This window comes from Coffea arabica, chromosome 3e (genome assembly GCF_036785885.1).
Source record: "Coffea arabica cultivar ET-39 chromosome 3e, Coffea Arabica ET-39 HiFi, whole genome shotgun sequence".
Taxonomy (NCBI): Eukaryota; Viridiplantae; Streptophyta; class Magnoliopsida; order Gentianales; family Rubiaceae; genus Coffea; species Coffea arabica.
Genome location: NC_092315.1, coordinates 45453017 through 45478479, shown reverse-complemented (window position 1 = coordinate 45478479; position 25463 = coordinate 45453017). Strand labels below are relative to the sequence as shown.

The 25463-nt window shown below is 36.3% G+C and overlaps 3 protein-coding genes and 2 long non-coding RNA genes across 6 annotated transcripts; 2 read left to right on the top strand and 3 right to left on the bottom strand.

Moving 5' to 3' along the window:
- The first annotated feature begins 593 nt into the window (after positions 1-593).
- On the top strand, positions 594-1490 carry LOC140038303 (uncharacterized). Its single transcript, XM_072083539.1, has one exon. It carries the CDS (start codon positions 714-716, stop codon positions 1266-1268), a length of 555 nt encoding a protein of 184 aa, XP_071939640.1. The 5' UTR covers positions 594-713; the 3' UTR covers positions 1269-1490.
- A 3676-nt stretch (positions 1491-5166) lies between these two features.
- LOC140038302 (cysteine synthase, chloroplastic/chromoplastic-like) lies at positions 5167-13382 on the top strand. 2 transcript variants are annotated; one of them, XM_072083538.1, is made up of 10 exons: positions 5167-5527; positions 6987-7096; positions 8267-8324; positions 8816-9079; positions 9381-9518; positions 9791-9842; positions 9960-10009; positions 11679-11738; positions 12324-12404; positions 13049-13382. In XM_072083538.1, the coding sequence occupies exons 1-10, from the start codon at positions 5264-5266 to the stop codon at positions 13139-13141; spliced, it is 1170 nt and encodes a 389-aa protein (XP_071939639.1). In that variant the 5' UTR covers positions 5167-5263; the 3' UTR covers positions 13142-13382. The 2 variants fall into 2 exon arrangements, with proteins under 2 accessions (XP_071939639.1, XP_071939638.1); XM_072083537.1 differs by having other exon boundaries at positions 5168-5527; positions 9930-10009.
- A 1601-nt stretch (positions 13383-14983) lies between these two features.
- LOC140038301 (uncharacterized) lies at positions 14984-16972 on the bottom strand. The gene is made up of 2 exons (XR_011842129.1): positions 16478-16972; positions 14984-15062 (listed from the first exon to the last, which is right to left on the bottom strand). It is a non-coding gene; the product is annotated as an uncharacterized lncRNA (long non-coding RNA).
- Positions 16973-20514: 3542 nt separating this feature from the next.
- LOC113736910 (uncharacterized) lies at positions 20515-21421 on the bottom strand. Its single transcript, XM_027264115.2, has one exon. The coding sequence runs from the start codon at positions 21289-21291 to the stop codon at positions 20737-20739; it is 555 nt and encodes a 184-aa protein (XP_027119916.1). The 5' UTR covers positions 21292-21421; the 3' UTR covers positions 20515-20736.
- A 1367-nt stretch (positions 21422-22788) lies between these two features.
- Positions 22789-24378, bottom strand: LOC140038745 (uncharacterized). Its single transcript, XR_011842319.1, has 3 exons — positions 24255-24378; positions 23021-23295; positions 22789-22932 (listed from the first exon to the last, which is right to left on the bottom strand). It is a non-coding gene; the product is annotated as an uncharacterized lncRNA (long non-coding RNA).
- Positions 24379-25463: the final 1085 nt, after the last annotated feature.

The window sequence follows — 25463 nt, the reverse complement described above, 5'->3', positions numbered from 1 at the left end:
TAATAATTGCCTAACACATTACAAAAGAACTCTTAGTAATAAAGATTGGCAAAAGAATTTCTTCAGCATGAATGTAAAGAAGTAAAAAGGAATAAAAAATTTAATCATGAAGTTCAAATACAATATGAAAATCTCACTGGTAATCATGTAGAAGAAGATTAGTTCTATAAAAACATACTAAAAATCATAAAAAAAATTCGAGGCGTTTTAGAATCAAAACTGATAAAATCATCTCTTACTTTTACAATAATAATAATACAAGTAAAATGAAATTTATTTAGTATCTTTGGCATGTGGCAAATTTCCCCTTTCTTTGGATCCGTTCATAGTTTACCTACAGATTTTCCTTTTTAAAAGGTTCTTTTTCTTTCTTTATTTGTTTTTGTAGGCTTTTAGTGCTTCTGCCAGCTTGCCCATTTCACTCTCACCAAACATCCAGCCAAAGCAAGCATAAAATATAGCCGTTACCTTAAAAAAAAAAGTGTCCTAAATTTTATTGCAATCTAGCCGTTGAAATGATGCAACGGTCAAATCCCTCCAAAGCTTTAAAAACCAAGTCCCCTCCCTCCCCACTCCATCATTCCATCTCATTAGCCCTGTAAAGTGTAAATACACATCTTTTCTCCTCATTTCTCTCCAATCTCAGCCAAAATTCATCCATCCCAGATACAAAAATCAAGAATCTGATCAATCTTTCCTCAAATTTCTTCCAAATGGGACTCTCAATCAACAGCCCAGATTGCAACAATGTAGCAAAATCTCACTACCACACACACAAAATCTTCCTGCTCAGCAACTACATCCTCTTAGGTGCAGCCTCTAGTTGCATCTTCCTACTTCTCTCCCTCCGGCTAGTCCCCTCGGTCTCCGGCTTCCTTCTCATTCTCCTCCACGTTCTCACCATCGCTGGAGCCGTTTCCGGCTGCAGCGCCGCCTCCGGTGGCTCCAACAAGTGGTATGCTCTGCACATGGTGGCCACCGTGCTTACCGCAATTTTTCAGGGATCTGTTTCTGTGCTGATCTTCACTACTACTTCAAACTTTCTGGGGGCTCTGAAATCTTATGTCAGAGAAGATGATGCTGCTGTGATTCTGAAATTGGCTGGAGGGTTGTCCATTGCCATCTTCTGCTTGGAATGGTTGGTTCTGGTTCTGGCATTTGTGCTCAGATACTACGGCTTTGTGGAAGGCAACAATGGGAGTAGAGCTCAAGATGGTGGGGAAAATAGGGGCAAGTGGGCTTCTCCATTTCAGCCATTCCAAGTCTAGAGATGATCATCAGAGTCCATGGTCCAATTATCAGAAGCACTACATATTTAAGTGTTTTCCTTTTTGTTGATCAATTAATTGTTGTTGTAATATTGCTATTGCAATTAATTTAATTTATTTTTTTTAATTAAACCATTTCTTTATGTATCTGTTATAGTCTGGGGTCACCTAAATGCCCTGTGCAATTATATATTGAAATTTATTTATTTATCTCTTTATTTATTTCTAAGCTGTTGATTTTGATTTTATAGAATTTAACTATGCACCTTTGTTTTAGGTTAATTTGAACAAAACCATGCCATAGTGTCTATATATATATATATATATATATATTAAAAAAAAGCCATGGTAAAAAGGTAATGTTAAATTTGAATTTTCTTCCAAAAAGGTATGGGTAAAAATATAATTCAGAAATGCTGCTTAAATGATAAATTTGATTTTTTGGTTTATGTGTTTCTTGATGAGAATATTCTTTTCTCTCCATTAAGTTGGATTTACAAATTTTTGGTCAAGCAAAAATGTATCTGGACACCTTTTTGTATGAGATGCAAGAAAACAATTTCGATTTTAGAGTCTTCTCATATTCATGCAGAAAGGGACTCTATATAAATGTGTGGATGTGGTCGTTTGACTTTAATCGAATAACATGCTTTCCTTGGTGTGGAAAAATGAGAATTAAATTAAATATTAAGGACTAAAGTGCAACCCAAAAATTTAATTTAAGTTTTTGGTTCATGTGCAAAAGCTTTTGCTCATCACGTCTAGGAACTGGCCATTAATTTCTTTTTCATCCTCAACAATTTTATTTTAGCAATTCGGCCTCTTTAATTTAACATTATTGTGACATTGTGAATGTAAATAATATGCTACGGTAGGATGATAGTACTTGATTGTCTTGGGATAATCAAATAATTTTTGACTATGAAATCTTCTTGTGGAAAAAAGTTTATTCTTTGCGATTAGAGTAAGATAAAAGGTCAACATTTTTGAAAAGTGAAAGGCATAATGGTAGGAGGATATGACAAGAACATTCTAACTAATTTGCTTGGATTTCCCACAAGGGAAAATCGTCAATTTAGTCCTTAAACTTTTTTTTTCCGTCAATTTAGTCCCTATACATTATTTATAGCCAATTTAATCCCTAAACTTATATTTCGATTCCAATCAAGGAGCTTAGCGGCGGCGCCACCGCATAATTTCCATCGGCTTCCAAATCTAGGAACCCAAAAGGGGTATTTTAGGGACTTCCATATTTTTCATATTTCTCTTTGACTTTCATCTTATGATACTACTACTGCTGTGGAAGAAGTGGTGCTACCGGAGGAGGAGGAGGAGCCAAGAGGAACACTACTACTGCTGCTGCTGCTACTACCAGTACTACTAGGAGTAGTGGAGGTATTGGAGGAAGTGGAAAGGAGACCGGTGCTGTTGAAGCCAATGTAGTAGGCCGAGGAGTCATCCGGCTTGAAGAGGCCGTAGTTCCTCTCGGAGGTTGGGCTGGACTTCATGTTCTCGTTGAAAAGGGCGAAGACATAGATGTTCAAGTCGGCGTTGGGCCTCATGGGCGTCCCCTTCTTCCCGCACACCAGCTTGTTGATGAGGTTGCCGTTGTACTTCTTGGCATTCTCCGGAGTGGCTCCGGCCTCGTCGGTGTCCCCCTTGGAGGGCCAGCCGGTCTCGAAAATACCCTTTTGAAGAACGCAGCTTGCATGTAAATTTTTTTTTTTTTTTAAGTAATTTGTTAAATAGCCTGCCTGAAACCCGCTTGCGGGTTTCCTGAGTGAATAGACGAAAATACCCTTTTGAAGAACGCAGCTTGCATGTAAATTTTTTTTTTTTAAGTAATTTGTTAAATAGCCTGCCTGAAACCCGCTTGCGGGTTTCCCCCTTATGTAAAATGACTAAAAGCTGCGTTTCTGTTCTATTTATATCAAACACATACTCTCAAACCCTCACCTGAAGGGTGAGGATGAGAGGGGAGGTTTGCTGGGCATCCTAGGGCCCTCCGATGGGCATGTGCAACTCAACGCAGCTTGCATGTAAAAAAAAATTTTTTTTTTTAAGTAATTTGTTAAATAGCCTGAAACCCGCTTGCGGGTTTCCAATAGCGGAATCCTGAAGGAATTCAACTTTGCAAAGCATTCGTAGTTGGTGCGCCCATAATCTAAGCCGGCCCTTCTTCGCTGAGCACCAGACAAATTGTATGTGGTGCGTAATGATGAGTAAGGCTTTGGATATACTATATATTAGAACTATACATTATACAATGCCAAAGCAGCTATGGCACGCACCCCATTGATCTTCTTCCCAGCACTTTAACAAGCTTTTGAAGGAGATAACTCTGCATAATTCATCCCGATGATGAGGAGGCAAAGATGGAAATTCTTTAATTTTTTTACAAAGTTTCGAGGAAACTGGGGTTTATTATAATTGTTTACACTGGAATAAATACAGTAGGGGTGGCGGGATCGACGATCCCGGAGTTGGGCTGGAAAAGGACGAACTCCAGAGGGACCTGCTTGGGGTTGGCCTTGTAGGCGAAGTAGGGGTAGGCATTGATGAGGAAAGGGGAGCCGGTCTTGAGATGGAAGTTGAGGATGGCAGTCAAGCAGGGGGTGAGGTCCGGGTGGAACCTGCAGGCGAAGGGGAGGTAGGAGGTCTGGAGGACGGCGAGGGAGTGGGCAGTGGTGATGGAGACCTTGTCCTGGAGGTTGAGGGAGCAGAGGACGGAGTAGACGCTCTGCATAGCCCGGAGTAGACGCTCTGATGTGATAGAGGAGAGGGAGGTGTTGTTGAAGGTGAAGACCATATAGAAATAAGATGAAAGTCAAAGGGAAATATGAAAAATATGGAAGTCCCTAAAATACCCCTTCTGGGTTCCTAGATCTGGAAGCCGATGGAAATTATGAGGTGGCGCCGCCGCTAAGTTCCTTGATTGGAATCGAAATATAAGTTTAGGGATTAAATTGGCTATAAATAATGTATAGGGACTAAATTGACGGAAAAAAAAAGTTTAGGGACTAAATTGGCGATTTTCCCTTCCCACAATGACAAAAGATCTTTCTTTTTCACTAACATACCCTTTTAAATCAATAAATATGCCTTAAGCACTACTAATTTATCAAATTTGTCCTCTATTTAGTATTATAATGACTGAATAATGACCATGGTTAATTTTCACCACATCCCCAACTTGGTAGTCTACTGCCTATGCTGCTTGGGAAAAAAAAATTCAAGTACAAGTTTGAGTGAGTAACTTTTCTTAGTATCATTTATGTTCTTATCTAAGAAGAGAAGCATGGTAATTACTACGGAAATCTTGATGTTGAGGTGATGGCTCCGTTTGGATGATGTCGGAAATAAATAAAATCTTGAAGTCGGGAATAAATAATTTGGCATAAGCGACAGTTATTCCGTGATATTTCAAGTGTACCTCGAGAAAATTTTTTTAAATGAATAATATATTTGCTTAAAATTTTCCTTTTCTATCGAAAATAAAAAAAAAAGAAAATCCTATATTATGTGTGATACGGTTTAATCGACAGAAACAAATTAATGAATAACCTACTTTCTTGATTTTAGAGATTCTCATATTCTGTTTGAGTTTATGGCTTAAAAATATCGTAATTTTTAGAATCGCTTTTTATAGGTGGACTCAAATAATTAACGTCTTAAAATGATTCTACAATTATTTTCAGGTCGAAAAGATTATATAACATTTCTAGCTCCCAATTTGCAATTTTAAGATCTTTACCACTTTGGTAACGAACCACAATCCTTAATTGAGAGGATCTTTTCAACCGGCCCCACATGTTGAACTAGGCCCCTTACAACGTTGTCGTTTCACGTCACTCAATAGCCGATATTTCCCGAAAAGTCAAAAACAACGTGGAAAAAGAACAAAAATCCCAAAGAAACCTCAGAAAAGAAAAAGATAAGCAGAACAAGAAAGGAAGAAAAAGGAAGAAAGAAGAGGAGAGGCAGAATTCACAGCAATGGCTTCCTTTTTAATCAACAAGCCCTTGACTTCTCTCTGCAATTCCAAGTCTGAATTTTGCCCAGAAAATCCTTTGCCCCAACGGGGTCGTTTTGGGGTCAATTCTGTGAGCTTCAAGAACGTTAATTCCAGTAGTATTTCCAGCAAAAAGTTCTACAAAGAGAAGGCTTCTTTTTCTTCTGTAACCTGCCAAGCAGTTTCCATTGAACAGCAGCCTGTAACAGAGGTTGAAGGGCTTAACATAGCTGAAGATGTCACCCAGGTTGGTTTCCATCATTTCCCCTGGATTTTATCTGTTGAATTTTCATCTGGGCTCCTTTTTTTTTTTATAAATTTATTTATTTTTATTTGTTCAAAAAAATGAAAAGAAAAGCATTTTTATGTGTTATAACGGTATGTATACTTTTCCCTGGATTCTTTTGAGTTGAATTTCCATCTGGGCTGTGATGGAAAGATGCAGAAATCATCATTGGTGATCGGATTTTTTGTTCTATTTAGAAAGCTTTATTTTTTGTTTAGTATTATTTGAAAATTGGATGTTTTATCTTATACGCGTCTCTATCATATGCCCCTGGATTGTTCTAGTTGAATGCTCATCTGTAATGTTGTTTTATTCTTCTTACCTTTTACCATTCCATTTAGTTGTCATCTTATCCGTGTCATTCTCCTGTTGTTACAACTGCTAACGAGTTGAAGAATTTTGATAAAATTGGATTTTATTCAGTTTTTAAGACGTAGTAATGTGCTTTCAAGTTCACTTCAAATTGGGTCCAATCTTAGGTTTGCCCTATATTTACACCAATATTGAAAAATTGGATGCCTTGTTGCGTATCTCTCCAAACTTGGTTTCTCATTGGAAAGTTGTTGCGCATTAATTTTCTTTGCTTCCATCTTCAATCGAATGGTAGTTGTTTATTTTTTGTGAAATATGTCTTTAGCAATATCATTTTATGACATTGTTATGATTAGAAGGGTTTGTCTCTCTGTACCTGATATTTTGCTTCACAATCTTACCTCAAGTTTTGGTGGATTGCAGTCTTGGGTGGTTTTTTTTGTCAAAAGCATGCTGCAAGTTGTAGTCTTTATTTGAAATTCATTCAAATTTCAGTTGATTATAATCTGGCTTTCTTTATATTCTCTTACATTTTGTTTAGCAAAATGTCTGATTTTGGAAGTCTTCGGAAGGCACCAAATTGTGAATCTTGGTGGCATTTAGTGATATGAACTTGGCAGGAGTAAATCATTATTTATGTTCTAACTGTTTGTCAATATTAACTAGAAGAACCGTTAATACTGTGGTTACAGTCTTGGTGTTTGGGGTGGGTTGATTATGGCATATAATGATAAATTCGTAGTTGATATCTATTTATACCAAGTGAAAGAAAAATTATCCTCCTTTCCCCTCTTCTGTAGTTTCCTGTTCCTGCTCTTTCTTGCAGGAATCTATGTGATCTTATGGTCAGAATTTGGATAATGTGAAAAATTTGGTGATTTCATCTTTCTTTGAGAACAATGTCATCCCTATTTCCTGCTTTAGTGTCCTTTCCATTGCTTCTAACTCCTGCGTTGCATATCTTACTACAGCAGTTGTCAGCTTTTTCTAGTAACTTTAGTATAATTTATTTATGTATCTCTTATCATTAGGAAAAGAAAAAAGAATATTATGAGCAGCCTTAAAGTGTCATCTGATGCCCTATTACTTCTTTTCTTTTGTCTTGCAGCTAATTGGGAAGACACCCATGGTGTACTTGAATAATATTGTAAAGGGCTCTGTAGCACACATAGCCGCAAAGCTTGAAATTATGGAGCCATGTTGTAGTGTCAAGGATAGGTAAGTGGACTTGTGGTCAAACAATCAGAAATAATGTGTTTCAGGAGTTTGCCTTGTTTTTCCAAATTAGGCCTCCCTATATTGCAGGTTCCTCGCCAGTATTAATAGCTTCTGTCTTGCAATCCTTGACCACAATTTAATCTGTAATTACAAATTATTACACCTTGGCATTAGAATCATTCCATGATGGGCCTGTTATCAGAGTCATTTAAAAAATGTTTTAGCAACATTATTTACCGTCAAGGTAAGTTTCCATTTATATGGCTATGCAAATATGTAATATTAGAAGATTTCAGCAATCACTCCTTGCATCCAACTGCCAAGTAGTAAGCTAACTAATAAATCTAATTATGTACTAGTTTCTTTCTGGAAACTGAGGAAAATGTAGTGGATAATTCTGAACTAATAACCCAGTTAACCTGAAATGCTGTTATACAGGACAAAGTGTTATACATCTTCTTTCAACCTAAGTGGAACATGTAGTGGATAAATCTGAACTTGGTAACCCAGTTATCCTGAAATACTGTTATACAAGACAAAGCGTTGTTCATCTTCTTTTGACCTAAAGTAACTCTGATATTGATATTGAACTATGATTCATGGTGGTCATTCTAAAACAGCAGCAATTTGGTTCTTACAGGAAGATGCCCTCTAATAGGACTTCTCTGATTAGTAGGAAATTCCAGAGATTATCTGTTCCAATGATCTACATTCTGTCTAAATTCCATTAGATAACTTATATATTCTCTTAGCTACTGTCAGTTAAAATAGCAGGGAACAGGATGGAGATTCCAGATAAGTCCTATGTAATTTCTGGTAATACTTGCGGGTTCATAAGGAAACTAATGATACCTTGAGGATTTAGGCAACTCTAGTGGATAGAAGAAATGCTGGACCACTAAGCATGCTGACCTATTTGACTTTTAAGACTAGCATAGAAAATTTTAAGTTGTTCTTAATTAGCTGGATGAACAACGTCTTGGTGCTCCTAGAAACATTTGCTGAGATTAAAATTTCATTGTTTGCAATTTTATCTTAGTTTACAAACTGAATGAATGATAAAGTATGTGGAAAATGTTGCTTTAAACATTATTGAGGATATCCCATTTAGCTGGAAAAAAGATGTGTAAGATGATTTTGTTTTTCCTGATAGACTTCTCTTGTTTTCAGGATAGGGTACAGCATGATAGCTGATGCAGAGCAGAAGGGTGTTATTACGCCGGGGAAGGTGAGATAACATTAAAATCCATCTTTCTGATGGACTACGTGTTAGATGTGTATTTTGACTCTTTTGAAACAAGAATGAATATAGTTGACTTTTTGTAGCTCGGGCTAGGACTGGTATAGTCTTTTTTTTCTTTTTAATGGTGATGGATTTGAAAATTATGGAATTTTTGAAGCACGTTAGTCACTCACAGCAGTTGTAGGATCTCTACATCTTGTTGTTTGCTAGATTCTACACCTTTTAGTACAAGGAGAAAATACTGAACCAGCTATAAAAATTTAGATGCCACTGAATCTTTTGTTACATGAAAAGTTGGTATGTGTTTTTCTCTTTTTTTTCTTTGGGAGGTGAAACATTTGAAGAAATTAAGTATTTTTATACCATCATTGAACATTTTTGGCATTTGAAGTTCTTGTTTTACCAATGGCATTTGGTGGTAATATCACACCTTTGTTATAGGGGATGTTTATCATTCTTGTCCTTTCTTATTGCAGAGTATTTTGGTTGAGGCTACAAGTGGAAATACAGGCATTGGCTTGGCATTTATAGCTGCTTCTAGGGGATATAAGCTTATACTGACAATGCCTTCATCTATGAGTCTTGAAAGGAGGGTTCTACTGAGAGCATTTGGAGCTGAGCTTATCTTAACTGATCCTGCTAAAGGCATGAAAGGAGCTGTTGAAAAAGCTGAAGAAATTCGGAATAAAACTCCTAATTCCTATATACTTCAACAATTTGATAACCCTGCAAATCCAAAGGTAATTGTCCACAATTCGCTCAGTTGTAGTTCGTTCTATCAGACATGCTTTATCTATTGCTCTCTACGAAGTACGTTATCTCAGTCGGCTATAGCCCTAGTCTTTGGACTTATAATTGAAATTAAAATCCATTTTGTTATGAGGCACCTTGAAACAGCCACCTTCCCATTCTTAAAGAAAACAAAAGATATAATGTGTTGCAGACACGTGCAGCTGGATAGTATCAGAGGGGTCTTCTTTTGTGTGTTTTGAGGCATCATATTTCTGATAAAAGTTTGATTATGCGTCTTATCTTCTGCAGATACACTATGATACAACTGGCCCAGAAATTTGGGAAGATACAAGAGGCAAGGTAGATATACTTGTTGCAGGGATTGGTACTGGTGGAACGATCTCCGGTGCTGGTCGGTATCTGAAAGAAAGAAATCCTGGCATTAAGGTAGGCATCTATTCATTTATTCTTTAGTTCTGGGTAAGTGGGTATATTTTAGAAAGTTTGCCTTTTCATCATACACATCCACCTCAGTTAAATCCCCTTTCTTTTTATCATTTAAGTCACCTATTTAATTTATAAAAGCTGTAGCAATTCTCCAAAAATTTTCAAAGTACGCATCTCAGTTTCACGGAATGTTGACCAATATTTTCCTCACAATAGATTTTCTCTCTCTCATTCTCTGTTCTTTTTTTTATTTATTTTTATGTGGAAGTCAGGTTATTGGAGTAGAACCCTTAGAAAGCAACATACTCTCTGGTGGCAAACCTGGTAAGCTAGATGCTAACATCGTATGCTCCTTTTTATTTGAGATTTAATTCTTGTATTTGTTCTAGTGGCTGCAATTTGAAAGTGCAGGCCCTCACAAAATTCAAGGCATTGGAGCAGGTTTTATCCCAAGAAATTTAGATGAAGAAGTGATGGATGAAGTTATTGCGGTATAACCCCAGATTTCTCATAATGCTTTACTCATCTTCTAGATTTCTCATAATGGCTTACCAGAATGTTACTTTTATTTTGTTTAATCTGTATTAGACCTTTTGTTGATTAGTTAATGTTGAAATCTATCTCAAAGGAGGATTGATCTCCATTGCAAAATATCGACTATCAGAGTATCCGAGTGTGAGTGATTTAGATTCTATTAGAAAAGTTTGGAAAGGTCTGCTAATGAGTTTAGCTTCATGGAGGATGAAACCCAACAATTAGGGCAACAGGATGATAGCACATGATTTTCAAACTTTTCCATGTACCTGTGTAACATGGCTCTTACTAGCTAAATTTCTGCCATGTAGAAAAAAGTGAAAATACTGCTTTTGTCCTTTTCTTTTTTGGTTACAATGGAAGCATTTATCTGGTGAAAAGGAAATTTGAGACGGGCAAGTCTATGTGGTTTTTTCAGCTAAGAACTAATTGCTTTCAGATTTATGTGTGAGCACTTAAACAATGGGATAATGCAAAACTGATTTATAGAGCTTTGCAAGTTGAAACTCTTGATGTTTGATACCATGTTCTATTCAATACAAGACGGCCTACCAGTCTTTAACTGTTTAGTCTAGTTGATATTTGGATTTCTTCCTGAAACTTATTTTCATTTTCAATTCGTAATTTTCCAATCTTTATTGGAGTTTCAGAAGGTAATAGCTGAAAAAGAGGATAACAAAATTATTTGCGCTCCCAGATTTGGATGCAATACTTTTTATTATGCATAAGTTGCCCTTGGATGGGCTTTCTTCTGAAAGCTTTTATTGGGGAATTGATGCTGGCTCTTTCCGATTTTAATCTCATAGTTTCCTTTTTGTGATGTCCAAACTTGAGGCACATTTGAAAAAAGTCAGAAGATATTGTTTTAGAAAATTGAAAATGTTATAGAAAAGCTAGAGTAGACCCTGCAAGTGATATCATTTGACAAAAGTGTAGTGCGTGCATAACCAATTTGGTACCAGCTCTGGTGTTTGTGTTTAACTGCACTTAGTCTGGAGTGTTTCTTCCATTACCTGGAAAGTAGGGGCACATTCTGTTATTTGCACAAAAAGACTGGAGACATTTAAGATGCACATTTGCAAAATTTAACCACATCATCAACACAAGGGTGAATGTGAAACAAAATGAACTTCCAAAACCCTCCCTTCAAAGCTCGTTTAAAGTTTTAAAACAGTGTTGTATGTCTAATTGTGGAATTGATGGAGGATATTTCTTTGGAGATTATGTTATGCACTTGGCTTTGCAGTTAACTGTGGCAACTGTATTCATGAAATTATGGTGTGACCATTTTGCTTATTCCCTTGTTCTATTGGTGGTGTTTCCTGTTTAAGGGCTTGAGTTCATCTCCCATCAAACGATAATATGTGCTGGACTCTTATTTTTAGGTTCATTGTTTGTGAAATATCTTGTTTTCCATTTATGTGGTCTCCTAAGTCTCTTTATACTGATGAGTGTAGCTTTTTCTGCCATCCATGACTTTTTTATGCTAGTGAACCACCATTCTCTTTTATCACGTACTTTTTCTCTTGCACTTTGATACGTAGTTCATCTGGTTTGACCATCTTCTTCATGGTTCCATATTTTTATTTGGTTCCTTATTGCTATTCACTTTATTGTTTCCACCAGATAGATAGTGCTGAAGCCATTGAAACAGCAAAGCAAGTAGCTCTTCAAGAAGGCTTGTTGGTAAGTGAATTTGAACTAGATTTATGAACATTTCTCATAAATTTTAGATGCAGAAAAATGTTTAATTTTACTTGTGACTTCATGATGAAGTTAAAGATGAATAATGAAATTAAAAAAAAGCTAGCCAACCTGCTCAACTGCCCAATGATGTGCCTTGTGTCCTAGAACTAGGTTTGCTACTAGCTGGTTCAATTCCTTTTGGCTAGCCTTTTCCTTCCCCTCGATCAATGTCTAAAAGAAATTAAATTAACAAAGCTAGGCAACCTGCTTTAACTGCCCATGCAATGAACTTGTGCAGCATCTCGGCTATCCAAATTTGATGCAGAACCATTGATATTCAGATGATGTTAGGAGTGAACTTCAGATGAATATTTAGCCAAAGAAGAAACTTATCTTTTTGCTTTTACTTTACTCAAAGTACTTGATGCCTATCTATGTTGTATTTTCTACATTACTTTTTAGTGATTTGTTCTCCCTTTTTGACATAGCTAACTGATCATTTTTCCTGTAACATGCCTGTATCCTGGTCTCTCACTTGTTCAAGTATTTGCATCATTGTTATTCTGAATATTCTCCTTCCACCAGGTTGGTATTTCTTCTGGGGCAGCAACTGCTGCTGCCCTCCAAGTTGGGAAGAGACCTGAGAATGAGGGAAAGCTTATTGCGGTATGTTTTACTGTAGCTGGCGTTTTGTTGATATCTGATTGGAATCTTGATAAATGCAGAGTCTGAAACATTCTATTAGACATTCAAGTAGCCTGTCTGGTGAAGCTTGTCTTTATTGGTAATTATCAAAAATAAATTCTCAATCACAGTGTGGGACATTGGTTATATGGGTTCATCCAATAGTTATAGCTAAAGTGAACTCGTTCAGATTTATAAAAGAAAAAGATAACAACTTTAGATTTGAATCCATCACTAGGTGAACAATGGATCTATTTTAGAGTCATCATGCTAAATCTGTAGATGGCTAATGGCTAAGTTACATTGGTGACAGAACTAAGTCTTCACTTCTGATCTCAACAAGCATTCTCTACTATTACTACTTCGTTAATATAATTATATGTTCTGGTATTGGCATCCAATTGGCTTTGTAGATTGATAGAAACTATATGTGTTCCATGGTTGACATTAGATGAACCATGGCTCGGGTAACCTCTGCTGCAGCCTCCAGTCTTAAATTGGCTGATTCACCCTCCTCATAAATGCCTGTGGAGTCGATAGATTATGTGATTAACATGGGAAACCGGTTGAATAATATCTTCACTTCAGCAGTTTGATTTAATTATGTGATGGTTGTATACCTGTAGGTTGTGTTCCCAAGCTTTGGAGAGCGATACTTGTCGACTGCCCTTTTCCAGTCAATTCGGGAAGAGTGTGAGAAGATGCAACCTGAGACGTGAAAGGTCACCCTCTCTCAAGCTGCTTAACTTTTGGTAATAAACAGTGGGTGGAGTTTCCTTTGTCCATCTTTGTTTTGTTTTCCAGACTATTGAGCTGGTATGCCCTCTAGATAGATTACCAGTGAATTTTTCGTATCATAATCTTTTGTGAAGACCTAAAATGCTAGTTATGAACAGAGGGTTTTTCCGAATTTTTGGCCTTTTTTTTAATGAAAATGTTTAAGATTCCTTTGGTCCTTAATTACAATCTATGGTATACTAACTTCTATCAACTTTCAAGCTTTTTCCCCCTCTAATTGGTGATCAATCATAAAATCAGGGGAAAATCTAGAATATTTGACTGTGTAAGTTGAAACATGTATGACGGATAGGGAGAATGTTGAAAGGACATTCAATTTGGGATGGAGGGAGAATGTATTACTGAATTTAGATTCTGATTTTTTTTCTTTTGTGCGTTGGAATTTAAGAGGCTGATATTCGAGAAATAAATGCTGTTCTGGGAGTGCATTGACTTTTGAAATGCTGGCAACGAAAATGAGTGCAACTGTACTGATCCCTTGAAGATAATTAGCCATAGTGTTTAGACCAAACAAGCATAAAGGAACCTCTCCTTTTTGCATGGCTACTTGCACAGCATATATGTAAGATTGACCATAGTCTTGGAGGTTTTACTTCAAGAATTTTGAAGCGGAGATCACTTGTCTACATGGGGAGGGGATGAGTTAGATGGTACAGAGATGGGAAATGTGAGTGAGAGGTTTTAATTTTGAGACCTCCCACAATCTACATTTTCTTTGTTGCTTCTAATTTCTCCTCAAGAGTTTGGGCTCAAAAGATGGTCCACCGTTAAGAGAACGTTGAAAATGAATATGTAGGGTTTTTGATGGTGGAAGATATTTATCAATTGGATCCTTACTTTTTTTTTTTAAATTTTTTCTTCAATCGTACCAAAAAAAAAAAAAAAATCATCTAGCACTACTATTTGGGTAAATTCTATAATAATTACAACAGCAAAATATAGCAAATTGGACTTTCGGACACAACATAGGGCTCATGTCAAGTAACTATAATTGCTTGGTATTCCCTCCTCCATTAGTGCAACCGAAAGAAAAGTGGCTTTGTTTTTTTTTTTTTTTTTTTGTCGAAACGTTAGCTTTATAGATATAACCGATAATTACAGTATTTGGACAAAGATCCAAGCAAAAGGACATAAGTCCTACAGAAACATTGGTGCCTAACACCTAAAATTGGGATTCACCGATGAACAACGCTTTGTCTTGTATAACAGTATTTCAGGATAACTGGGTTACCAAGTTCAGATTTATCCACTACATGTTCCACTTAGGTTGAAAGAAGATGTATAACACTTTGTCCTGTATAACAGCATTTCAGGTTAACTGGGTTATTAGTTCAGAATTATCCACTACATTTTCCTCAGTTTCCAGAAAGAAACTAGTACATAATTAGATTTATTAGTTAGCTTACTACTTGGCAGTTGGATGCAAGGAGTGATTGCTGAAATCTTCTAATATTACATATTTGCATAGCCATATAAATGGAAACTTACCTTGACGGTAAATAATGTTGCTAAAACATTTTTTAAATGACTCTGATAACAGGCCCATCATGGAATGATTCTAATGCCAAGGTGTAATAATTTGTAATTACAGATTAAATTGTGGTCAAGGATTGCAAGACAGAAGCTATTAATACTGGCGAGGAACCTGCAATATAGGGAGGCCTAATTTGGAAAAACAAGGCAAACTCCTGAAACACATTATTTCTGATTGTTTGACCACAAGTCCACTTACCTATCCTTGACACTACAACATGGCTCCATAATTTCAAGCTTTGCGGCTATGTGTGCTACAGAGCCCTTTACAATATTATTCAAGTACACCATGGGTGTCTTCCCAATTAGCTGCAAGACAAAAGAAAAGAAGTAATAGGGCATCAGATGACACTTTAAGGCTGCTCATAATATTCTTTTTTCTTTTCCTAATGATAAGAGATACATAAATAAATTATACTAAAGTTACTAGAAAAAGCTGACAACTGCTGTAGTAAGATATGCAACGCAGGAGTTAGAAGCAATGGAAAGGACACTAAAGCAGGAAATAGGGATGACATTGTTCTCAAAGAAAGATGAAATCACCAAATTTTTCACATTATCCAAATTCTGACCATAAGATCACATAGATTCCTGCAAGAAAGAGCAGGAACAGGAAACTACAGAAGAGGGGAAAGGAGGATAATTTTTCTTTCACTTGGTATAAATAGATATCAACTACGAATTTATCATTATATGCCATAATCAACCCACCCCAAACACCAAGACTGTAACCACAGTATTAACGGTTCTTCTAGTTAATATTGACAAACAGTTAGAACATAAATAATGATTTACTCCTGCCAAGTTCATATCACTAAATGCCACCAAGATTCACAATTTGGTGCCTTCCGAAGACTTCCAAAATCAGACATTTTGCTAAACAAAATGTAAGAGAATATAAAGAAAGCCAGATTATAATCAACTGAAATTTGAATGAATTTCAAATAAAGACTACAACTTGCAGCATGCTTTTGACAAAAAAAACCACCCAAGACTGCAATCCACCAAAACTTGAGGTAAGATTGTGAAGCAAAATATCAGGTACAGAGAGACAAACCCTTCTAATCATAACAATGTCATAAAATGATATTGCTAAAGACATATTTCACAAAAAATAAACAACTACCATTCGATTGAAGATGGAAGCAAAGAAAATTAATGCGCAACAACTTTCCAATGAGAAACCAAGTTTGGAGAGATACGCAACAAGGCATCCAATTTTTCAATATTGGTGTAAATATAGGGCAAACCTAAGATTGGACCCAATTTGAAGTGAACTTGAAAGCACATTACTACGTCTTAAAAACTGAATAAAATCCAATTTTATCAAAATTCTTCAACTCGTTAGCAGTTGTAACAACAGGAGAATGACACGGATAAGATGACAACTAAATGGAATGGTAAAAGGTAAGAAGAATAAAACAACATTACAGATGAGCATTCAACTAGAACAATCCAGGGGCATATGATAGAGACGCGTATAAGATAAAACATCCAATTTTCAAATAATACTAAACAAAAAATAAAGCTTTCTTTCCATCACAGCCCAGATGGAAATTCAACTCAAAAGAATCCAGGGAAAAGTATACATACCGTTATAACACATAAAAATGCTTTTCTTTTCATTTTTTTGAACAAATAAAAATAAATAAATTTATAAAAAAAAAAAGGAGCCCAGATGAAAATTCAACAGATAAAATCCAGGGGAAATGATGGAAACCAACCTGGGTGACATCTTCAGCTATGTTAAGCCCTTCAACCTCTGTTACAGGCTGCTGTTCAATGGAAACTGCTTGGCAGGTTACAGAAGAAAAAGAAGCCTTCTCTTTGTAGAACTTTTTGCTGGAAATACTACTGGAATTAACGTTCTTGAAGCTCACAGAATTGACCCCAAAACGACCCCGTTGGGGCAAAGGATTTTCTGGGCAAAATTCAGACTTGGAATTGCAGAGAGAAGTCAAGGGCTTGTTGATTAAAAAGGAAGCCATTGCTGTGAATTCTGCCTCTCCTCTTCTTTCTTCCTTTTTCTTCCTTTCTTGTTCTGCTTATCTTTTTCTTTTCTGAGGTTTCTTTGGGATTTTTGTTCTTTTTCCACGTTGTTTTTGACTTTTCGGGAAATATCGGCTATTGAGTGACGTGAAACGACAACGTTGTAAGGGGCCTAGTTCAACATGTGGGGCCGGTTGAAAAGATCCTCTCAATTAAGGATTGTGGTTCGTTACCAAAGTGGTAAAGATCTTAAAATTGCAAATTGGGAGCTAGAAATGTTATATAATCTTTTCGACCTGAAAATAATTGTAGAATCATTTTAAGACGTTAATTATTTGAGTCCACCTATAAAAAGCGATTCTAAAAATTACGATATTTTTAAGCCATAAACTCAAACAGAATATGAGAATCTCTAAAATCAAGAAAGTAGGTTATTCATTAATTTGTTTCTGTCGATTAAACCGTATCACACATAATATAGGATTTTCTTTTTTTTTTATTTTCGATAGAAAAGGAAAATTTTAAGCAAATATATTATTCATTTAAAAAAATTTTCTCGAGGTACACTTGAAATATCACGGAATAACTGTCGCTTATGCCAAATTATTTATTCCCGACTTCAAGATTTTATTTATTTCCGACATCATCCAAACGGAGCCATCACCTCAACATCAAGATTTCCGTAGTAATTACCATGCTTCTCTTCTTAGATAAGAACATAAATGATACTAAGAAAAGTTACTCACTCAAACTTGTACTTGAATTTTTTTTTCCCAAGCAGCATAGGCAGTAGACTACCAAGTTGGGGATGTGGTGAAAATTAACCATGGTCATTATTCAGTCATTATAATACTAAATAGAGGACAAATTTGATAAATTAGTAGTGCTTAAGGCATATTTATTGATTTAAAAGGGTATGTTAGTGAAAAAGAAAGATCTTTTGTCATTGTGGGAAGGGAAAATCGCCAATTTAGTCCCTAAACTTTTTTTTTCCGTCAATTTAGTCCCTATACATTATTTATAGCCAATTTAATCCCTAAACTTATATTTCGATTCCAATCAAGGAACTTAGCGGCGGCGCCACCTCATAATTTCCATCGGCTTCCAGATCTAGGAACCCAGAAGGGGTATTTTAGGGACTTCCATATTTTTCATATTTCCCTTTGACTTTCATCTTATTTCTATATGGTCTTCACCTTCAACAACACCTCCCTCTCCTCTATCACATCAGAGCGTCTACTCCGGGCTATGCAGAGCGTCTACTCCGTCCTCTGCTCCCTCAACCTCCAGGACAAGGTCTCCATCACCACTGCCCACTCCCTCGCCGTCCTCCAGACCTCCTACCTCCCCTTCGCCTGCAGGTTCCACCCGGACCTCACCCCCTGCTTGACTGCCATCCTCAACTTCCATCTCAAGACCGGCTCCCCTTTCCTCATCAATGCCTACCCCTACTTCGCCTACAAGGCCAACCCCAAGCAGGTCCCTCTGGAGTTCGTCCTTTTCCAGCCCAACTCCGGGATCGTCGATCCCGCCACCCCTACTGTATTTATTCCAGTGTAAACAATTATAATAAACCCCAGTTTCCTCGAAACTTTGTAAAAAAATTAAAGAATTTCCATCTTTGCCTCCTCATCATCGGGATGAATTATGCAGAGTTATCTCCTTCAAAAGCTTGTTAAAGTGCTGGGAAGAAGATCAATGGGGTGCGTGCCATAGCTGCTTTGGCATTGTATAATGTATAGTTCTAATATATAGTATATCCAAAGCCTTACTCATCATTACGCACCACATACAATTTGTCTGGTGCTCAGCGAAGAAGGGCCGGCTTAGATTATGGGCGCACCAACTACGAATGCTTTGCAAAGTTGAATTCCTTCAGGATTCCGCTATTGGAAACCCGCAAGCGGGTTTCAGGCTATTTAACAAATTACTTAAAAAAAAAAATTTTTTTTTACATGCAAGCTGCGTTGAGTTGCACATGCCCATCGGAGGGCCCTAGGATGCCCAGCAAACCTCCCCTCTCATCCTCACCCTTCAGGTGAGGGTTTGAGAGTATGTGTTTGATATAAATAGAACAGAAACGCAGCTTTTAGTCATTTTACATAAGGGGGAAACCCGCAAGCGGGTTTCAGGCAGGCTATTTAACAAATTACTTAAAAAAAAAAAATTTACATGCAAGCTGCGTTCTTCAAAAGGGTATTTTCGTCTATTCACTCAGGAAACCCGCAAGCGGGTTTCAGGCAGGCTATTTAACAAATTACTTAAAAAAAAAAAAAAATTTACATGCAAGCTGCGTTCTTCAAAAGGGTATTTTCGAGACCGGCTGGCCCTCCAAGGGGGACACCGACGAGGCCGGAGCCACTCCGGAGAATGCCAAGAAGTACAACGGCAACCTCATCAACAAGCTGGTGTGCGGGAAGAAGGGGACGCCCATGAGGCCCAACGCCGACTTGAACATCTATGTCTTCGCCCTTTTCAACGAGAACATGAAGTCCAGCCCAACCTCCGAGAGGAACTACGGCCTCTTCAAGCCGGATGACTCCTCGGCCTACTACATTGGCTTCAACAGCACCGGTCTCCTTTCCACTTCCTCCAATACCTCCACTACTCCTAGTAGTACTGGTAGTAGCAGCAGCAGCAGTAGTAGTGTTCCTCTTGGCTCCTCCTCCTCCTCCGGTAGCACCACTTCTTCCACAGCAGTAGTAGTATCATAAGATGAAAGTCAAAGAGAAATATGAAAAATATGGAAGTCCCTAAAATACCCCTTTTGGGTTCCTAGATTTGGAAGCCGATGGAAATTATGCGGTGGCGCCGCCGCTAAGCTCCTTGATTGGAATCGAAATATAAGTTTAGGGATTAAATTGGCTATAAATAATGTATAGGGACTAAATTGACGGAAAAAAAAAGTTTAAGGACTAAATTGACGATTTTCCCTTGTGGGAAATCCAAGCAAATTAGTTAGAATGTTCTTGTCATATCCTCCTACCATTATGCCTTTCACTTTTCAAAAATGTTGACCTTTTATCTTACTCTAATCGCAAAGAATAAACTTTTTTCCACAAGAAGATTTCATAGTCAAAAATTATTTGATTATCCCAAGACAATCAAGTACTATCATCCTACCGTAGCATATTATTTACATTCACAATGTCACAATAATGTTAAATTAAAGAGGCCGAATTGCTAAAATAAAATTGTTGAGGATGAAAAAGAAATTAATGGCCAGTTCCTAGACGTGATGAGCAAAAGCTTTTGCACATGAACCAAAAACTTAAATTAAATTTTTGGGTTGCACTTTAGTCCTTAATATTTAATTTAATTCTCATTTTTCCACACCAAGGAAAGCATGTTATTCGATTAAAGTCAAACGACCACATCCACACATTTATATAGAGTCCCTTTCTGCATGAATATGAGAAGACTCTAAAATCGAAATTGTTTTCTTGCATCTCATACAAAAAGGTGTCCAGATACATTTTTGCTTGACCAAAAATTTGTAAATCCAACTTAATGGAGAGAAAAGAATATTCTCATCAAGAAACACATAAACCAAAAAATCAAATTTATCATTTAAGCAGCATTTCTGAATTATATTTTTACCCATACCTTTTTGGAAGAAAATTCAAATTTAACATTACCTTTTTACCATGGCTTTTTTTTAATATATATATATATATATATATATAGACACTATGGCATGGTTTTGTTCAAATTAACCTAAAACAAAGGTGCATAGTTAAATTCTATAAAATCAAAATCAACAGCTTAGAAATAAATAAAGAGATAAATAAATAAATTTCAATATATAATTGCACAGGGCATTTAGGTGACCCCAGACTATAACAGATACATAAAGAAATGGTTTAATTAAAAAAAATAAATTAAATTAATTGCAATAGCAATATTACAACAACAATTAATTGATCAACAAAAAGGAAAACACTTAAATATGTAGTGCTTCTGATAATTGGACCATGGACTCTGATGATCATCTCTAGACTTGGAATGGCTGAAATGGAGAAGCCCACTTGCCCCTATTTTCCCCACCATCTTGAGCTCTACTCCCATTGTTGCCTTCCACAAAGCCGTAGTATCTGAGCACAAATGCCAGAACCAGAACCAACCATTCCAAGCAGAAGATGGCAATGGACAACCCTCCAGCCAATTTCAGAATCACAGCAGCATCATCTTCTCTGACATAAGATTTCAGAGCCCCCAGAAAGTTTGAAGTAGTAGTGAAGATCAGCACAGAAACAGATCCCTGAAAAATTGCGGTAAGCACGGTGGCCACCATGTGCAGAGCATACCACTTGTTGGAGCCACCGGAGGCGGCGCTGCAGCCGGAAACGGCTCCAGCGATGGTGAGAACGTGGAGGAGAATGAGAAGGAAGCCGGAGACCGAGGGGACTAGCCGGAGGGAGAGAAGTAGGAAGATGCAACTAGAGGCTGCACCTAAGAGGATGTAGTTGCTGAGCAGGAAGATTTTGTGTGTGTGGTAGTGAGATTTTGCTACATTGTTGCAATCTGGGCTGTTGATTGAGAGTCCCATTTGGAAGAAATTTGAGGAAAGATTGATCAGATTCTTGATTTTTGTATCTGGGATGGATGAATTTTGGCTGAGATTGGAGAGAAATGAGGAGAAAAGATGTGTATTTACACTTTACAGGGCTAATGAGATGGAATGATGGAGTGGGGAGGGAGGGGACTTGGTTTTTAAAGCTTTGGAGGGATTTGACCGTTGCATCATTTCAACGGCTAGATTGCAATAAAATTTAGGACACTTTTTTTTTTAAGGTAACGGCTATATTTTATGCTTGCTTTGGCTGGATGTTTGGTGAGAGTGAAATGGGCAAGCTGGCAGAAGCACTAAAAGCCTACAAAAACAAATAAAGAAAGAAAAAGAACCTTTTAAAAAGGAAAATCTGTAGGTAAACTATGAACGGATCCAAAGAAAGGGGAAATTTGCCACATGCCAAAGATACTAAATAAATTTCATTTTACTTGTATTATTATTATTGTAAAAGTAAGAGATGATTTTATCAGTTTTGATTCTAAAACGCCTCGAATTTTTTTTATGATTTTTAGTATGTTTTTATAGAACTAATCTTCTTCTACATGATTACCAGTGAGATTTTCATATTGTATTTGAACTTCATGATTAAATTTTTTATTCCTTTTTACTTCTTTACATTCATGCTGAAGAAATTCTTTTGCCAATCTTTATTACTAAGAGTTCTTTTGTAATGTGTTAGGCAATTATTATTTCTTATGTACAATAAATCAAATGCTCACGACCTAATAATGCATACAGATGCAAAGTACAAAAGATTCAAAATCTTCCATATTTCTCCTTTCTTGAGGAAACTCAAAATCTTCCATAATTCAAAATTCATGTTGGACTATTTTCACTTTGCGCTCTCAACTTATATACTATTCTCACTTTGCACCTTTAACTTTAATTTTGAACACTTTATGCTCTTATTAGTTCATATATGTGTCCTGTTTAAGCCTAACTGATAATGTGGTAGAAAAATTAACAAAATAAAATTCGACGCATTGGTTGAAATTACACTATCTTGAGCTTCCATCATCCAAAAATTTTTTTTTATTATATATATACAGAATATTAGCACATGTTTTTCTCTTTTGTGGAGATTTTTGCTTATTGTTGAGATATTTGCTTGTTGTGCAGGTTAAAATATATATTGTTATCAATTCAAGATTACCCTCTTTTTTTTTTTACGATCTGAAGGGGTATTCCGGAATCACCCGAACTAATCCCCCTAAGCTGGGCAGAGCTCTCCCCGAAGATACCCAGCAACGGTAGCAAGTGGGTGTCGAACTTGGAATCTTGCTGTAAAGACAGACGATCGAAGCCAGCCGAGCAACCCAGTAGGGGCATTCATGATTACCCTCTTAACTAATAACTTTTGCTCTTTGATACCTTGTTCAATCTTTTTTTTTTTCACAATATTGTGAAATGAAATAAACCCAAATCCAGTGGGTGCAAAGAGCGAGATGAAATTCTTGCACTCATTTGTTGCATGCTTCTGCAATCTGAACTTACCTTTTATTCCTTACAATTGATTTTGTCACTAGTTAAATGTAAAACAAACTCATAGGTCATATCTTGAGTACCGTCCAAATACTCCCATTTTGAGCGGTTTTAGTCCTGCAACCGGTTTTAGTCCTGCAACCATGAAATAAAAAAAGTCACGAAATTATTACCTTGCTTACAAGCTTAAATAAATGATTTTTTTTTCTGAAATTTCACTTACTAATAATGTAAATTCGACATCAATTGTCCCAGCGTCAGGGTCAGCAATTATCGTGAAGGCTTCTTTTGAAAGAACAATAGATTGTTCACAATCGACGCAGTGATCAATGGTCCTCACAACCACGCTTTCACCAGTACAAGGGGTGGCGGAACCTTGGTTTCTTGGCCCTATGCACGTAACATTGTACCTTTTATCGCACCTAGCTCCACCATCCCAATATTGATCGCTGAGGGACACAAATTTAATGCCGGTTGGAAGTTTATAGCAAGCATTTGCTGCAGATGAAACCCCATGTTAAATATGTTGACATATATAAACACTTATCTCACACACACACAGATATATATATATATATATATATATATATATATATATTAGAGTCATCAAAGGCTACCCGAATTGGATGCAGATCATAAATTCGATCCGATCCATGTAGTAGTTTTTGTTTTAATTTTTAAAGTTAAATCCGCTAATCCATACTAATTTTGTGTAATTGTTTCTTATTTCTTATGTCTATACTTTCTTTGAATTATATAAGGGTTGTTAAGTTGGGAAGCATATTATCATAGAAATTTTGGATGAAGTATTGGCCTCTACTTTGTTTTTAAATGCTATTGAACCCCTTTATCCCAAAAAAAATGGAAAGGATGATGTAAATCTATCTTATGACAAACAAAGGATGAAGTAATCTAGAGTAATAACTCTTATATTAGTAAAATAACCCACTCTCATAATTTATATTTGTGGGGGTAAAAGTTTGGATGATCGTGTTTTTTTTCCCCAAAGACGATATATTCTTATTCTCACGCCCCATCGGCAAATCGGACCCTACTACAACAACCAGTTATAACATACAAGACACAGATAAGAAAAATCTCCAAAATTTTAGAAATCAAAGACTTTCTCCCTCAAATAGAAAATTCAGTGGATAAGAAAATTGCACTTCGAAATTTGGTATCTACGCCTATATCTTCTAATCATTCGTATACTTTTCATATACTTAGAATAAAAAATGAAATATTCAATGCAAATCAAATATCTGATTGGTCCTATTCATTTAAAACAGATACAGGATTAACGGATATCCGCTTTGAAAGAATTTGGATATGAGTCACATAATAAATAATAAAATCCAAGCTGGAAACAATTGATAAGATCTAACCCGTAAATATCCCTATTGCTGATACTGGAATCAAGAAATAACAAAAATTCGAGTTGGAAAAATGGTACTCACGATAGTATCTTGTAAAGTATACCGCTGTTCCTTTTGTAGCCAAAGATGGAGATACAAGACCTGACACAAAGCCAAAAACTACGAGGGCATGTAAATTATTCATAGTCATCTCCCTTTTCTTTCTCTTTTTCTTATGATGAATTCTAACGGTATTCTTATGAATGCTAAAACACACATATACTGTATTGGAATTGACCATGCCTTTTTATAGTTCAAAGTTTGAGGACATCCCAAGGGGGAAAAAGGAAAGCATTTCCAACTAATTAAGAAGTATTTCCACATAAAAGAAGGGACTTTTATGGTTTAACCAACTTGGAGATTACCATTCAAAGTTTTTGTCATCTACCATTCATTTTCTTGACGATGTGTGTAATGGATGTCCATAACGCACTCATTAAATTATATTTCAGATACCATATTTTTTGGAAATGTGAAATTAACTAGATAAAGTAAATAAATACAAAATAGGGTAGGTAAGACTAAATAGGAAAAAATATATATAAATGTAAAGGAGGATAATAATTGTTAATATATGCATATACATGGTATGTTAGGTGAATATTATATATGTTAACGGATGTCTGAAAACCCCATTTTTTTAACATAGATGAAAATTTTCTTTTTCGATTTTTGGATAAAAATGTATTAATTATGAAAATCAATTTAGTACAAATTTTGGTTTATTGCCTCCAATAATTATGGTTTCTATAAGATTGCAGGTTCATTAAGTGTTGGATAGTTATTGTGCTGCTTAATTAGATAAAATTGCATTGTTTGACCACCTAGTAAAGAAAGGCCAAATTTATGCTAACAAGTTCCAAAGGGCCAAATTTATGGAGGAATTTATAAATTTGTGATGAATTTCAAAAAAATTCTGCAAATGGGGTGAATTTGGCGTGGGATTCTGACCAGGAGTCTTCGCATTCAGTAAATACGAGATTCAGATAAGCTCAGATTCAGCAAATGCAAGCTCACGTGAAAATTTTATTATTATTATTGAGCTCACATTTGCTAAATGCGAGCTCTCAAAAAAATTTTAAGGGTTAATTTTTTTTTCCAAATAGCAACAGCATAAATTACATAGATAGGGGCTAGTATTGAAGTAACTTAAGGGGTTTTTTTTGACTAATATGGACGTGAATGTATAGAGACAGGATTATAGATGACGCAGATTGTCTAACCAAAAATGAGAAGCTATAAATTGAATTG